This window comes from Aristolochia californica, unplaced genomic scaffold, assembly GCF_029961685.1.
Source record: "Aristolochia californica isolate CCGP_79_NKW_82.1479 unplaced genomic scaffold, dmAriCali1.0.hap1 SCAF_5, whole genome shotgun sequence".
Classification (NCBI taxonomy): Eukaryota; Viridiplantae; Streptophyta; class Magnoliopsida; order Piperales; family Aristolochiaceae; genus Aristolochia; species Aristolochia californica.
The window spans coordinates 44782148-44796921 of NW_027182214.1; the positions used below are offsets into that span (position 1 = coordinate 44782148).

Sequence of the window (14774 nt, forward strand, 5' to 3'; positions counted from 1 at the left end):
TTCAATGTATGAACCGTTGAATAATTACAAAGCTAAAAGGACAGCTAGTCATAAGAGCTAGCCACACAGTAAGAAAGGATGTCCCATCATAAAATAAAAAAAAAGGGATGGATTCTTGTCATTTCATAGGAGTACTGCCATGCATTTGATCTGTAAGTGAATAATTTTGATCTAGATTAGTGAATTCTGAGCTTAAAAGTTTCAGAAGTTCACTGAAGTGAGTGGAGAACTTTCATGCAATCGTGTATAATATTTTTCAAATACGTGAGAGAATGCTGGGTTCATCTGAGCGTTGTCTGTGTTTGATTATGTCAGATGGGCTGCTTCCATTAGGAAACAAAGAAACGGAATTTTGATACACCTTGTCCAGGGAGAGAATTCAAACCCTTAAGTGGTTGACCACAGAACCGCATAAGAAACACTAAATTTGGACAAAAGAAGGGTTGAGAAGAAAGGGGGACCTTAAAGGACATATATAATACAATGAAACGAAAAGAAAATTGAACAACAGTTTGAACAGACTTGGAGAAGAAGAGCAGGACTTCATCCATGCGAGGTTCATTAATTGGAGAAGCAACCAATGGGAGACCAGAAACTTGAATATGGATGGCCACAGAAAAGACTGTCGGGCTTCCCCTCAAAGGTGGAGCAAGAGGATACTGATGAACAGAGAGAGAAAGAGAGAGTGGGACCTGGAGGGACATTAGAAGACACTGATTATGGTTAGTGATGGTGGATAGGGTTAATATTAAATGTCAGCACTTGACATGATGGAATTAAAAGGGAGGGGTGTATGGAGTCTGGGTGGTGCAGTTGCTGCGGTTTTGTGATTTCCCATGCTCTACAGATTCCACACTTTTTAGGGTTGTTGAGTGTTCTGTGTCTGGGTGCTTAGAAGTGAGGACTTTGCAGCCAATCTGAGAAGGGCAATCACATGAAGAGACCTTTCGGCCCATCGCCTCATGTCGAGGATTCACCCGACTTGTGGAGCCTCTCACAAAAAGTACTCACAAAGTGACATTCCTTTTAGCAGATGATTGTGGTCGTCTGGAATTTCTATTGCCCAGTCTGGGGGGAAGATCACAAGGGCCAATTAAGGTGGCAAGCACATTTATGTGGGAGCTGAGAAAATTTTGAGAAATTGCTGTTGTTTAATGTTTGATGTTTTCTCCCCTCCGCTTTTAATATGGATATGATGAGCGCAGACTCCATTTGAAACAGTTTGAACGGGGCGGAGGGGCCCCCGGAGCCATTGGGGGAGGCTCCCGCCTGTCTGACTAGTGCTTGAGGTGATTCGGGATAAGGGGAGAAGAAAGGTTTGATGTCTTTTGACTTGGGGGAACTGCTGGGGTTTCTTTAATGGCGGTCCTTTCTCTCCGTAAATGCATTCCTGAAAAGGGCTGTGGCCTTGTCGTGTCTACATCCCATTCGCCCCATTGAAATGGAAGGAGGTGGCATGATTATGTCCTGGTGTAGCATTCTTTTGTCCCCTCTGAATCTCAGAAAAAAAAGGACGAGAGGGCTTTTTATTGTGCACACCCCTCTCGCCCGTGAATAGACGCCGAGGAGAGAAAAAAAGAAACCTCACTGCAACCGGCTTGATGCGTTTTTGTAATTCGTAATTTTATATTCTTCCATTCGGTAGGTGAAGAAGATCTTTATTCCTCTAACCCAGAGCTCTCTGGATCACCTCTCTGCAGAGATCTGATGTCTCGATGGAGGGTGATTGATTATCTTCTTTGATTAGTGAATGAATCAGGGTACTTTGTTGAGGGTGAGGCGTTTCTGAAGACATCATTATGTGGAAAAAAGGATAGTTAATCAAGAAAGTGAAACATTACAAAACCAGGCAAAAGCGGATTGGTTGTGAAACTGATTGGTGCTGGTGAAGCGAAGTCTCTTGTTCTTTCCTTTTTTTTTCATTTTTTTAAGCTACTGTAATTGTTATGAAAAGAGCTTAACGGATTTATCAGCTCTTAGTCATCTGAGCAAGCTTTTTGTGCACTTTCATGTGAAAGGATAAATGGGTGTGCGTCGCTGTCGGCTAGAGATGATCTTGCTGTATTTCTGCTTTCCTTCAGCTCCCAATGTCAATTAATTTCATTTGGACAGTTGCAGGAAAGTAAAGAGAAGCACAATGGTGAAAGTCAATACATGTCAATATTGCACTCCACTTTCGGTTCTGGACAAGCTTTTGTCACAGTGAACCAGCCATCGTCAATGGCGAATAGTGAAATACTGATAAAGCTATTAATTCATTTTTCAGGGCTACTGCCTAGGCCAATGTAAATGAGTTTGGAGAGTGGGTCCAGTATGGAGTTTTCATTTTCATGGTACTGTTGGAGCAGTAGTCAATGGATCATGACAATTCTTTTGTAGATATCAGTTGTGGTAATTTTTTTTTCCTTCTGTTTTCTGACCAAAAGTATTAGGAAAAGAAAAACAACAAGAACAGCATGAACAGCTTATAACACGTCAAATGGGATGATCTCTATTTAAGGAAGAAAACCACATCTCATGTGAAATTCCGATGATTTTTTAACCATCTGATGGATGAGAGCATTGAAAGATGTTACTGAAGAGAATGATTCTTTCAATAGATTTAACGAAGAGGCAGTGTCACCAGCATCACCATTCTCGTTGCATTTTCCCAACTGCCACTGCAAATTCAGCAGAATAATATGGAGCCTGAGAGGGGCCATTCAGAGATTTGTTAGCACTTCCATTCTGTCATAAAAAGCCACTGAAATTACGCGAACAAAGGCAAGAACCATGAAAGGGACAACCAATGCAGAAAACTGTGGCATAAACATCTCATTCAAAGATGGAAACATCACCACTCCAACTGCAAGAAGCCATCACATTCGGCAAGATGGGATGGAAAGCAACGTCTACACATGGCTGCTCATACACCTTTATTTTCTTTACAAGCTCAGAGGATCTATAATTGTAAATGTAGATACACCCATCAGAAGATCCGGATGCAAGTTTTGTGCCATCCAAACTGAAGTTACACTTTATGGGGAAACCTGATACTCCGTGCTGCTCATACCTCTTGCACCGGTCCAACTTGAATGGATGTCTGGAGGAGAATATAGCAATATAGTTCCCATTTGATTGAGCAACAAAGCATGACTCAAACGGGTGGTACCTAATGCAGGGGCAAGTATAGGCTTCCGCATAGACCTGATATGAACAGAAACAGGAGTGTAGGATGTTGAATCAATTGAAAAGAACTTTACTCATATAGTAGACAGACATACCACATCTATACACCTACTGGAGCTCTATGTATATAGAAAATAAATTTCACTGTTGAAGGGGACAAGAAGAACAACTTTGCAAAAAAAAAAGTTAAAACATATCCAACTGACATGAATAAAGATAACTGGAAGAGGGGAATCTGTAGGCCGGCCATAAGCAACATTTTCATCAGGGAACTGTTGAGCTAAAAGAAATAGCCATGCTGACCGACAATATGACGAAAGACAATAAGATTGAAAATGATAGCACTTCAATAATAAAATCTATTTCCCCAAACCAGGTTCATTAAAGAGTAACCAACCACTTTAAATGACAAATAAAAGTAATAGATACATGAAATTACTGCAAGGAATTAAGAGATGAATGACACAAAGACAAGGCAGAAAGGAACTCATCAGTCAGTCATCCCAAGACCCTTTATCAAAATAAATTTTCCTAAGACTCGTTATCAAAACAAATTTTCCTAAGACTCGTTATCAAAATAAAATTTCTTAAAACTCTTTAAGTAATGAAACGAGTGCAAAATCTAGAATAGATGCTAACTTTAAGACGAAAGACATGAGAAAGAGAGTGAGGTTTCCAAAGCATACCTGGTTAGACAGTGGAACTTGTCTAACGACATCCCAAACAACAATAGCATTTTCACTGAGATTGCTCCTTGAGACATCACTAGATGAGATCAAATGTCTTGCATCAGCACTAAATTCAATATCAAGAATGGGCCCAAGATCTCGAACATACTCATGTACTGTCTTCCCTAGTCTTATATCCCAGAATCTTAGGGAACCCTTCGAATTCCCTGAAAGAAAGAGATTGGAATTGCCAGGTTGAAATCTAACAGCAGTCACGACCTCGTCTTCTTTGAAAACCTGTTTTTCTGTCCCCTTCTCAACATCAATTAACCTTGATGAACAGTCATATCCACAGGAAAGCAAGGACAACCCTTCTGAGGACCATCTCAAATCTTTGACTGCAGCTTCATGGCAGCTGAAAACACGTGCTTTCTGCTTACCTCGATTCCACACATTCCAGACACAGATAGTATGATCCATTCCAGCAGAAGCAAGAAGATGAGCTGCAACATATGTTTTATTTTCAAAAGGAGAGATTAGAGACAGGACATTCCAATGCATAAATATATATACATGTATATATACACATACATACATACATATATATAGAGAGAAAGTAGTACAGGGCGCAACACACCATATGATGAGTAAAAATGAAATAAATTACAAGCAAAAATCTGAGGCCACATGCTTTAGCAATGGTAAAAAATGTTTTAAAGGCTGAAACCCAAGGCACTCTTCCCTACAAGAAAATAAACAGTTCATTAGAGGAGAAAAATAAGAACAAATCATTTTGGACTGATAAGGTCGTTTTCATTCAATTTCAGGAAAAAAAAGGTCTTTTTTTCAGACATTGAAACTGTTTCAATCTGCTGAGCACCAATTGCCCTCCAATATGATGAGCTCGTATGGTTCCCTTCAGCTCACCCACGTCGTCGAGCATCTAGCCATTGGTAACATATCTGCAAGCTTCATCCCCACTTTGGAAATGAACTTTCCATCCATGTGAGAAGTGGAGATAACACATCTTTGTGGCTGATACCTGGGTAATGGAGCAAAATCCTCCTAATACTTCTCTGAATTGCTAGAGAACAGGGCATCTCAGTATAGAAACTATCAAATAAAAGCATTGACCGTGTAATATACTGGGAACTCAATTTGAGACTGGTTAATAGATGATAAGGCTTCAGAGGCTCAAAATCTCTTAACAATCCTTGAGGACAATTACATCAGAGGTTTGAGGACATTATTATCTGGAAAAGAGACTCCTTTGGTTCATGCCCTGTCACCTCCCAGTATGCTTATGACCTTAAGCTAAAGATGTTGGCAACCATTGTTTGGAAAATCCCAGCGCCTCCAAAAATTATCCACTTCTTATGGTATGCAGCAAAAGATAAAATTCTTACAGTTGACCAACTCTGCCTAAGGGGAAAATTATTCAAGACCAAATTTCTAAGCTTCGTAACTTTAGATCATCGTTTCCTTCACTGCCCACTCTCAAGGCAGGCAGGTGTGCTTTTCTTCTAAAATTTAGTTTGCAATCATGCATTCCCACCTCCTCACTTATTGGCCTCCTCGACCAAATAGTGTAGGAGACAATTGGGGAGAACTTTTGGTTGTTATCTCTTGTTACTGTCATTTGGAACCTATGGAAAGAGAGAAACTGGCAGAGAATTTAAGGCAAGCAAAAGTCCATAGAAGAATTTATTGAAACAACATGTAGTTGTGTTCTATTTTAGGCAAGCATCACAGAGCCTCCCATCTTCCAAGCTCAGTTATTAGAAGAAGTTGGAAGGACATCATCAACTCAGTTGACCACACAATTCCCAATCTGTACCATGGTATCATTCTTTAGCGGATTGGTTAAAGCTAAACTTTGACAGCAGCTCATGAGGCGACCCCAGACTAGCTAGAGTGCACAAAGCTATTAGGGACTCATCAACTATAATCTTTCTTGTTTACTTTGTGTGCTTTGAATAGTGTGACGCCAGAGCTGCGAGAACTCCTCCAGGGTTTGCAACTCCACATTAGAATATTCAAGAGCCCACCTATTACGTAAGTGGATTTGCAGTGGATAATAATTGGGCTAAGGGAGGAAAATGCCCGGCCAATCTCTTTTTTTTTTTTTTATGAAATTCAAGATATTGTAAATATATGGTTTCATACTCCTAGGTATGCCAATAGCACAATAGAAGCTTTGGCAAGGGAAGAGGTGCCTAGGCTGCAACTCAATGTCTGTAGTACTCTCCCACTCTGAGCTTTTTGGGGCTTGTTCTTGCTTATTTGTCTGCCATGTTTCTTGCACCATTAAATCTTTGTATTATCTCTCCCACAAGAGCCTCCAAATGGACATTGTCATCACACCAAAAAACAAAAAGAGAGGGGAGGGGAAAGGATATGGGGGTCAACCCTTTCATAGAGAGAAATCTGTATTAGGGGAAGAACTCATTCCTAGCTTCCTCATTTTTTACCAAAAGGCCTTGCTACATAAAAGACTTATACCCTTCCAATACTTAATAGAATAAACCACTCAATAGGTTTGACATAATTTTTTTTTTTTTATGAAATGTGAATTTATTAAAAGAACAAAAGGAGCTAACTCCTGACAACAAGAGATTGCAAGGAGGCTCCTTGCTTGGCTAAAGCATCAGCCACAGAATTCGCTGATCTCGGAATGAGAGACCAGAAACAATCAAAGAGATTAACAATATCCAGAATTTCAAAAAAGGCATCCCAACGGTGCCACGGAGGTGAAGAGGCATTCTCGCACCAACCGATCACCAACTTAGAGTCTCCCTCAATCAGGATAAACCACTTAATAGGTTTGGCAGAAATACACCTACATATAATGCTTCTAGAAATATTAAAGCCAGGATTTTCATCTAATATTCAATTAGACCTCAAGTAGGTGAACTACTTGGAATAGTGCCTCATGTAGGATATTACTAGGTATAACTCTGCCAATGAGCTACCAATGAAACTGGATCTCAACACCAAGCTAAAAAAGCCTCAGTGCTACCACTGCAGTTCTAGCCCTCCGTTGGTGCAATGCTAGAAAAAATTCACACTATTGACAAGTGTTGCATCATGGAAATGGTCACATGTCCTAAGATCAGAAACTGAAAATGGCCCACTAGCAAATTAAGACACCAAATATATTGGTATTACTTAAGGAAAAAGTAAAACACAAATTCTTATCTAGTTGAAAAGCACTTAATCCTTTGATCTAATCAACTTTCCCAATCTAAACACTTGACTATCCAATTGAATCTATGACTAAATGATCTACAGGATTGATCGTTTAAAAACACTTTTTGGTCAAATAATTATGATTATATGGGATTGATTTCATCAGACAATTAGATTTTAAAAATCCAAAATTTCATAAAAGTCAAACATTGGATTATCATCGATATCTGAACAAGTTGGTTGAACCTGGTTCAATAGGACCTAGACCGTCCAGAGGCAAGATATCAATGAAAAAACTGGCTGACTCGGGCGATTTTAGTGGCTTAATCCCTAAACCAGCTAGGTCAGATGAATACCGAGACCGCATAGGGAAGGACACCTTCCCCCATGCAACTGTAAGGGGAAGCAGGGTGTCCCCCACCCAACCACCTCGCCATTAACAACAAGGAGGCAGGGTTCCCCCATTGATGAAGAAAAGGAGGAGAGCAGTAGTGGCTCCCCTCCCCCTCCCCTCTACATGATTGTACAGAGGGGTAGGGGAAGGAAGGCACAGCCCCCTCCTCCCCCTTTTTCTATTAAAACAGGAAGAGAAGGCGAGAAATCCCACCCCCCATCCCCGATTGATGAAGAAAAAGAGGAGAGTGGAGTCAAAACCCTCCCTACCCCATGTAGACAGAAGAAGGTTCAAGTAGACTTCCTCCCCCAAGCATATTTTTAATATTCTTATTTTTAAAATTTTGAATGTATGACATCTAATGATGTCATCTCCAATTCAACCAAACCTGGTCAAATAATCATGCCGGTCACTTGTTCAGGTTTAACAACATTGGGACCATCTATCAGGGGATATATAAAAGGGTATCAATGGCTTAGATCACTTTGAAAACATCCTTTTAATAGTTAGATGGTGTTTTTTAATCATGTATAGTGCATTATAAGAGATGATATCCTGAACTAACATAATAACTTTGAAAAACATACAAGAAACTCTATTTTTTTAATGCTACAAGATACTCAATATGTAGTGCATGCACACATACACAGTTACAATGACATCATATTTTTCTCCAAGCAAGTTAAATTATTTAAAATGCACGAAACCACAAATAGAAAATTGGATAACATGAATCTCATAGTCAATGCAGACCACACTATTGTTTTGGGACTGAATAATCAAGAATCCTAGTTAGACAACTCATCTCAGACTCAACAAGTCTGAGATCACTCGGTGCTTCACCAATACAGCAAATCATAGAACAGATAGTTGGCAATTAAAAAACTTACATATTGAATTAAATATATGGCAAAACTACGAAAAAAATAAAATTACAAATGAACGTCATGTAGAACAAACACGAGCCACACAGACGATAGTCAACAAGAGAAAGTCCATAAAAATTGTTTGGATATATTCAAAAGTAGACAACAAAGTGTCCTCGCATAGAGGTTTTTATCAATGCTTTGACAAAAGATGTTATTGACAAGAACCTAATAAAAGAGCTATTGGGAGAAAAAATCAAACAAAAAGGATACAAGAGCTAAATCATGAAAACTACAAAAGCAGCATATAATGAAAAGAACATAAAAAATTATAGTCTACTGGATAGGTGGTTCCAGCAATAAGGAGTTATGAGCACCACCACTAGCATGGAAATCAGCAATATTGTCTGCAGATGTGTCCAGGTGATTGTCACAGGCTCAGATGTTCTTATTGCATAAAAAAAATGACCTAAAGAAGCTTTCATCCTTGTAACCTAACTGATGATGACAATCATAAACCCACAACTATGTGATCAGAAATTTTCTTCAGCAAGGACCTTGAGCTCTAACGATGTGGACTCACAATGGGATCAAGAAAACTCCTCGTAAAGAGAAGGAAATCTTTCCATGTTACTAATCATCTTTTAAAGAGCTCAAGTATAAAAGAGCTCAAAAGAACAACCAATGAAGAGGGAGAGACCAAGCTAAGGTGGAGGTAAGTAGGCTGGTCCACAGCAGTGCATTTTTTTTCAAATCCTCAAGACAGCCAGAATCCATATTAATTCCGTAAAGAGAGAATTTTGGCTGCTTAGATGTTGTCCAGAATTTAATAATGAGAAAATTTTATTGAGGGGGCTCCTGGAGGAGAAACAGAATGTCAGAATGAGAGCAACAATAACACTACAGCAAAAAAAAAAAAACACAAAAGACAAAAACGAAGCTAGTCTAGTGGAGGCAATTTCAGACAATGCCTAGAAATCAATTGATAAATGGTGTGACTGGCCTTAATATTAGTCATCTGAACAAGGATTACATCACAAATGCATATGGTATCGTTTACAGACAGAAAAACTCGGTGCCTAGGAAAACATCAGAGGTGACCAATAGGGAGAGCCATCCATACCTTTGGCTTAAGATAAGATTGTTGCAAAAGCTTCTAAGACAATGTTAAATAGCATAAAAAGACAATAGATCATCTTAACAGAGAACTCTTGGCCTTTTGAAAAATCCTCAAGTTGCATGAAGAAAAGGCCATGGAGAGACAACAATAGATACAAATTTTCTAACAAGACTCGAATGTATCTTCCACCAGACATAGTCAAGGAATGACCAATGACCCCATAAAAAGTTTTTTCCATGTCAAATGTGAGGAAGATCTCAAGCCTCCCACTCAGAAGAAAAGAATGAAAAAAAATGAAGGCCAAGTAAACGATTGACCTCCCCTTTATGAAACCACTTTGATTCTTCCTAGTAAAGTTGGGTAATATATTATTCAAACAATTGGCTAAGACCTTAGCAGAAATTAAATTTAAAAAAAAAAAAGAAGATTATGGGGTGGAAATCACCTCAGCATTCAACACCTTTTTTTCTTTGGGATGAGCATAATGAAGCACAATCATGTTACTGCCAATATTATTGTGGAAGAAGTCCTTGAAAAAATCAACATGTCTTGCCAGAAAATAATTAATTGACCAAATCCAATCATACTTGTAAAACTTGGCGATGAAGCTTTGTGGAAAAGGCTCTTCATCAGAAAGGAAGGTTTTATCAATGTTATTAGAGTCGTTGGGCTGGCAGGAAATAGAGTTTTGAAAATTACACAGATGGAGTTATTGATAAAACTTGAAAGAAAGAGATTCAAAAAAGCTGTAGCAAATAATATATTAAAGGAAAAGGATAGCAGAGGCCAACATAATAGCCATGATAAGTCCTTGATGATGAAAACAATTTGATCTTCTTTTTCTTTTCTTCTGTTTTTTGTTGCCTACTTGCCTTAGACAAGATCCTCGTTCCCACTCACTTACACTTCAATTCCTGTTTCATGGATTCTTCTTCTTACTCACCAAGGCTGGATTTGTATATAAAAAGGACAATACTCTCTACACAACAATACCAAGAATCATTTAACATCATAAGGAACTTTTAAATTTGCTTCAAGCATTTTCTTTTAAGTTAGACATGGGGGAATGGAACTTCTCTAAGGTTCTTAAGTGAAATTTAACCAGAAGCAGTTAACATCCTAACATTGCATTGTTTGTCTTTTGAAAATGTGATTGGTTTCAACTAAAGAAAAACATCAAAAAATAAATATAGACAAAAAAATTAATACAGGGAGATTCTTAGAACAGTCAAGAAAAAAAAGGAAATGGCAAATGGACATACAATGAGTTGGTGACCATTGTAGGGTGCTGACTGCCTTTGTGTGGCTGTTTAGAGCTATAGTAAGGTTTTGAGGGATGCTACTTGGCTGCCGACCTTTTGCTTTATACTTCAAAGACGACAGAATGTGAGTTGATAGATCTGAATCCGAAATACTTCCCACAACTGAAACAACAATAGAAAAGTTCATTTAGACTAACCAAGATGCTCTATGAACATGAGAAATGAAGATACTACATAATTCTGTCTCTTGAAGAGAAAGAAACATTCACCTACACACTCAAAAAAGAGCCTAAGTCAATAGGTGTATGTCAATTTCCCTTATGCTAACCAGAAAACAGAATGAAGGAAAAGAAAAGAAAAAGAAAAAACTTCACATTAAACTGCCTCAAGCAAATATTTGACGATATTCTGCAAAAAAAAAAACGGATTAGAAGAATCACGTTCTATCATGTAGAAAAATTTTCTACAACAATTACATGCACCGGTTTCCTGATGAATCAAGTTAGTACTGCTTGTCCGAGAATTGGCCAATGTGTCGATATCACTAGAGGTAACTCGGTTCAGAAAGGAGAAGAAAGAAGAAGAGTACGGAAACTACAAGAGATGGAGACGTCGAGCCTCAGCATTAGTATCTTCAGTTTCTGAAGCTCCCCCTCTGCCATTTAATTCAGAGTTGATTTCACAGCTGTCAGGGATTTACTTAAAGTGTTTAGCACTCATGTAGTCAATTTGTCAGTACCTTCTTCTCGCTTAAAGACGAATCTGAAATAAGAACCGAGATTCAATCAACCTACATATGCTTATGATCTTCTTACCAAGTACGCATTTTTTAATTAAATTAGCCCGAATCACGTCGAACTTTCACCACAAAGAAGCAAAAAAGGGCATTCATTCATCCACCACGAAAATTTACTAAGAACGGTCCACTCTAACGATATAAAAAAGTAAATAAGAAAAAAAAGAAGAAGCATCAACTATCAGTAAGCAAATCAGTGCATGGTGTAAGAGAATAAAATAAGGAGCAAAGTGAAAGAAAAAACCAGGAGATGTGATGACCGTGGAAGAGCAATTGGATTCGACCGATTCCGAAACCGTGGAAGCAGCTGATGCAGATCGTTCTCTCTTCGAGATGTACCTCCCAGGAATTGGAGCATCTCTTTGTCGATGAGAAACCAAATGCGGAGACGGTTGAGGAAAGGGTTTGATAGGATGAGGCGTGTTCCCCAGTTTGGGTCTCTTCAAGGACGGAGCTGTAATCTTTTCGTTTTCCTCTTCGTCGGAAGCATTTCCATAGACATGGCAGAGGAGATCCATCAAGGAGACGGAATGCCTAAACGATCAAGCCGAGCCTCAAAGAGCCCGATAAAAAGGAACGATGAGTTGAACCGATTTGAGGCAAGGAAGGTAGTGGTTCGAGTCTTTCGACGCGTGAACGCGACAAAGGAAAAGAATAGAAAATTGAATTTTTATTCAATTCAATCCATAACTGTTTGATCACATGTAACTTATTTCTTGCCGCCCAAAGGGGTGATAGATTACTTGAATTTTAATCATTTTTTATATTTTTTTATCCTTCCTGGTTATGGATATTGTTTATCCTAAAAATTTAATATTTATCTATTATAGAAAAAAATTACTTGCGTAGAATTACATAATTTTGCAGGAGGCACATTGGAGAAGCATACACTTAGGGGTGGCATCGAGCCGAGCTGAGCCGAGTTCAAACTTGCCTATGTTCGAGCCGAACTTGATTTAAATATTTTGAACTTGATCTCGAGCCGAGCCCAGTCTTGAGCCTAAAATTGTTATCGAGTTTGAGCCCAAAACTTTTAGTCGAGCTTGAGCTTTAACATATATTTAAAAATTTTCAAAAATATATATCAAATAAATTGTATATAAAATTATGTATATATTTTATATAAAATTGGACATGACCTCTACATAAAATTGGGCATAACCTATATATATAATACCTGTACAAGATTGGGCATAACCTCTACTTAAAATTGGGGATAATCTATGTATATAATACCTGTATAAAATTCGGCATAACCTCGACTTAAAATTGGGCATAATCTATATACATAATACCTACATATACACTCCATAAAATTGTCCGTACATTCCATAAACTCCATAAAATAGTCTAAACACTCCATACACTGCATAACATTATGAATAAATTTTATACAATAATCAAATACAACAAAATTAAATGAAATATCACTATGAATTTACAATCATCTAAATAAAAACTATAAATCCATTATAAATTTACAAACTATAATTATTTCTATTAACCTTTAGTTTTTTCCTGAGAATGGCTTAAAATGGATATACATTCCTTGTGATTTGAGAAAGTTCACCGTATCTTGCTTTCCTGTAGTATTTGGATTTACTGGCTCTGACTCCTAGATTTTTTTTTTGTTCGTCTGTCTTCTTCTCCCTCGCGTTAGGAGAGCATGAACATGGCCTCTATAAACTGCAAACTCATTGTATCTGTAGGGGATGCCGATGGCAGCATTTAATCTTGAGAAATCCATTTTTTTCCCTGTTCGAGTAGACAGTGAAAGAAGAATGTTATTTAGTCCCCACAAAGGAAACTAGTGTGTGATTCTCTTTTTCAAGTTGAGATTGTATTGATGACATTGACGAATAAGATTGATAATGGCAAGCAGAGAGGCAAAAAAGGCTTCAGATTTGAAGAGTTTTTTTAGATTGAGCAATAAGCAGACTGTATTGATGAAAAATACGAATAAGATTGATAATGGCAAATGCTTCAGATGTTGATGAACAGAGAGGCCGTAAAAACAAACTTCAAATTTGAAGTTGTCGTGACCACTTTCGGAGTGAGGCTTTGTTAAACCATGGGAGATTTATGAGTGGATCGTGTGAACGATATCCTGTCTTTCTCTGCGGACGTGCGTGCCTCACAGAAATGCCACCCAACGACGACAGAAGCACAACATCTCGCCATCTCCATTGTTTCTCATTAATATTTCTCTCCCTTCCTCGGGAGGGTACGACGGTTTCTTCATTTCATTTATGCTTCGAGGGATAGAGACAGAATCCCATAATTTTCCCAATTTCCCCTGAATCGCCGCTTGCGAGACGAACTTGGATTCAGTCGAACTCGGCTAGTTAATTTAAATGAGCCGATTTCAGATATCGAGCTCGGCTCGAACTCGAGAAATACCGAATGGAACCGAACCGAACTCGAGTCGGCTCAATTCGAAGCCACCCCTACATACACCTCTCCCCCACCAACATTTGTGCCCACTTACAACATCATTGCCACCACCTCCATTTTAATCCATCAACATCCGCACCCATATACAGAAGCCCCACACTTGAAAAAACAAAGCTCGAAACATTCACAAACCTGCTTGTTATTTTAGATTAACTCATTCATTCATTGCTACTTACAAGGATTAAAATAATATTTTTTGGTACCACAGTGATGGTCTTGTATTAGATTGAAGGAAGGGTTGAGCTTTCCTTGGGAAGTAACAACAAAAAGGGACGGTAGTATTGTGCCACAATTGTGATTCCATCTCACCCAAACAAACAAACGGAAGGAGGCACATTTTGTGGCGTGGGCGACGGCGTGGGCTAGAGATATTCATTGGTTTCAGGGGAAGGGATTTGGTGAAGTAGGCATGATCAATGTTACCTAATTGAGGTAGTACTCATTATAAAAGAGAAGAAGAAATGAAAGGCAAAACAAAGAATCATTGTCCGTCCAACTCGAAGGGGTCGTTGATGGTTCATATATTTGTTCGTCATGTACTGCCTTGTAGGTTATGTTTTTTCTTTTCCCTGAAAAAAAGTAAAAATGCATACAATGAGCAATAGTGGAAATCCTCATCCATGACTACATTCATCCAAAATGGCTTCCAAGGTCCACTCAAGTATGTCTTCACGTCACCAAGATCCTCGGCCGGAGTGATGCTGCAATAGTGGAGAATTGAATTGGTTTTAAGGCTTGGTCAGATTTTCCTTGAGCAATGATTTTGTTTGGATGGTTTGCGGCGCTTATGTTGTAGTCATGCAACACATCCACGACGACGTCACTGAAGATGAAATTTATGGAGTCGTAGATGTCGC

At 38.6% G+C, this 14774-nt stretch overlaps 1 protein-coding gene across 1 annotated transcript; it reads right to left on the reverse strand.

Annotated features, from left to right (window-relative positions):
• Positions 1-2768: 2768 nt before the first annotated feature.
• On the reverse strand, positions 2769-12033 carry LOC137966215 (uncharacterized). The gene is made up of 4 exons (XM_068812772.1): positions 11708-12033; positions 10668-10829; positions 3855-4339; positions 2769-3186 (listed from the first exon to the last, which is right to left on the reverse strand). The coding sequence occupies exons 1-4, from the start codon at positions 11979-11981 to the stop codon at positions 2815-2817; spliced, it is 1293 nt and encodes a 430-aa protein (XP_068668873.1). The 5' UTR covers positions 11982-12033; the 3' UTR covers positions 2769-2814.
• Between the last annotated feature and the right edge of the window lie 2741 nt (positions 12034-14774).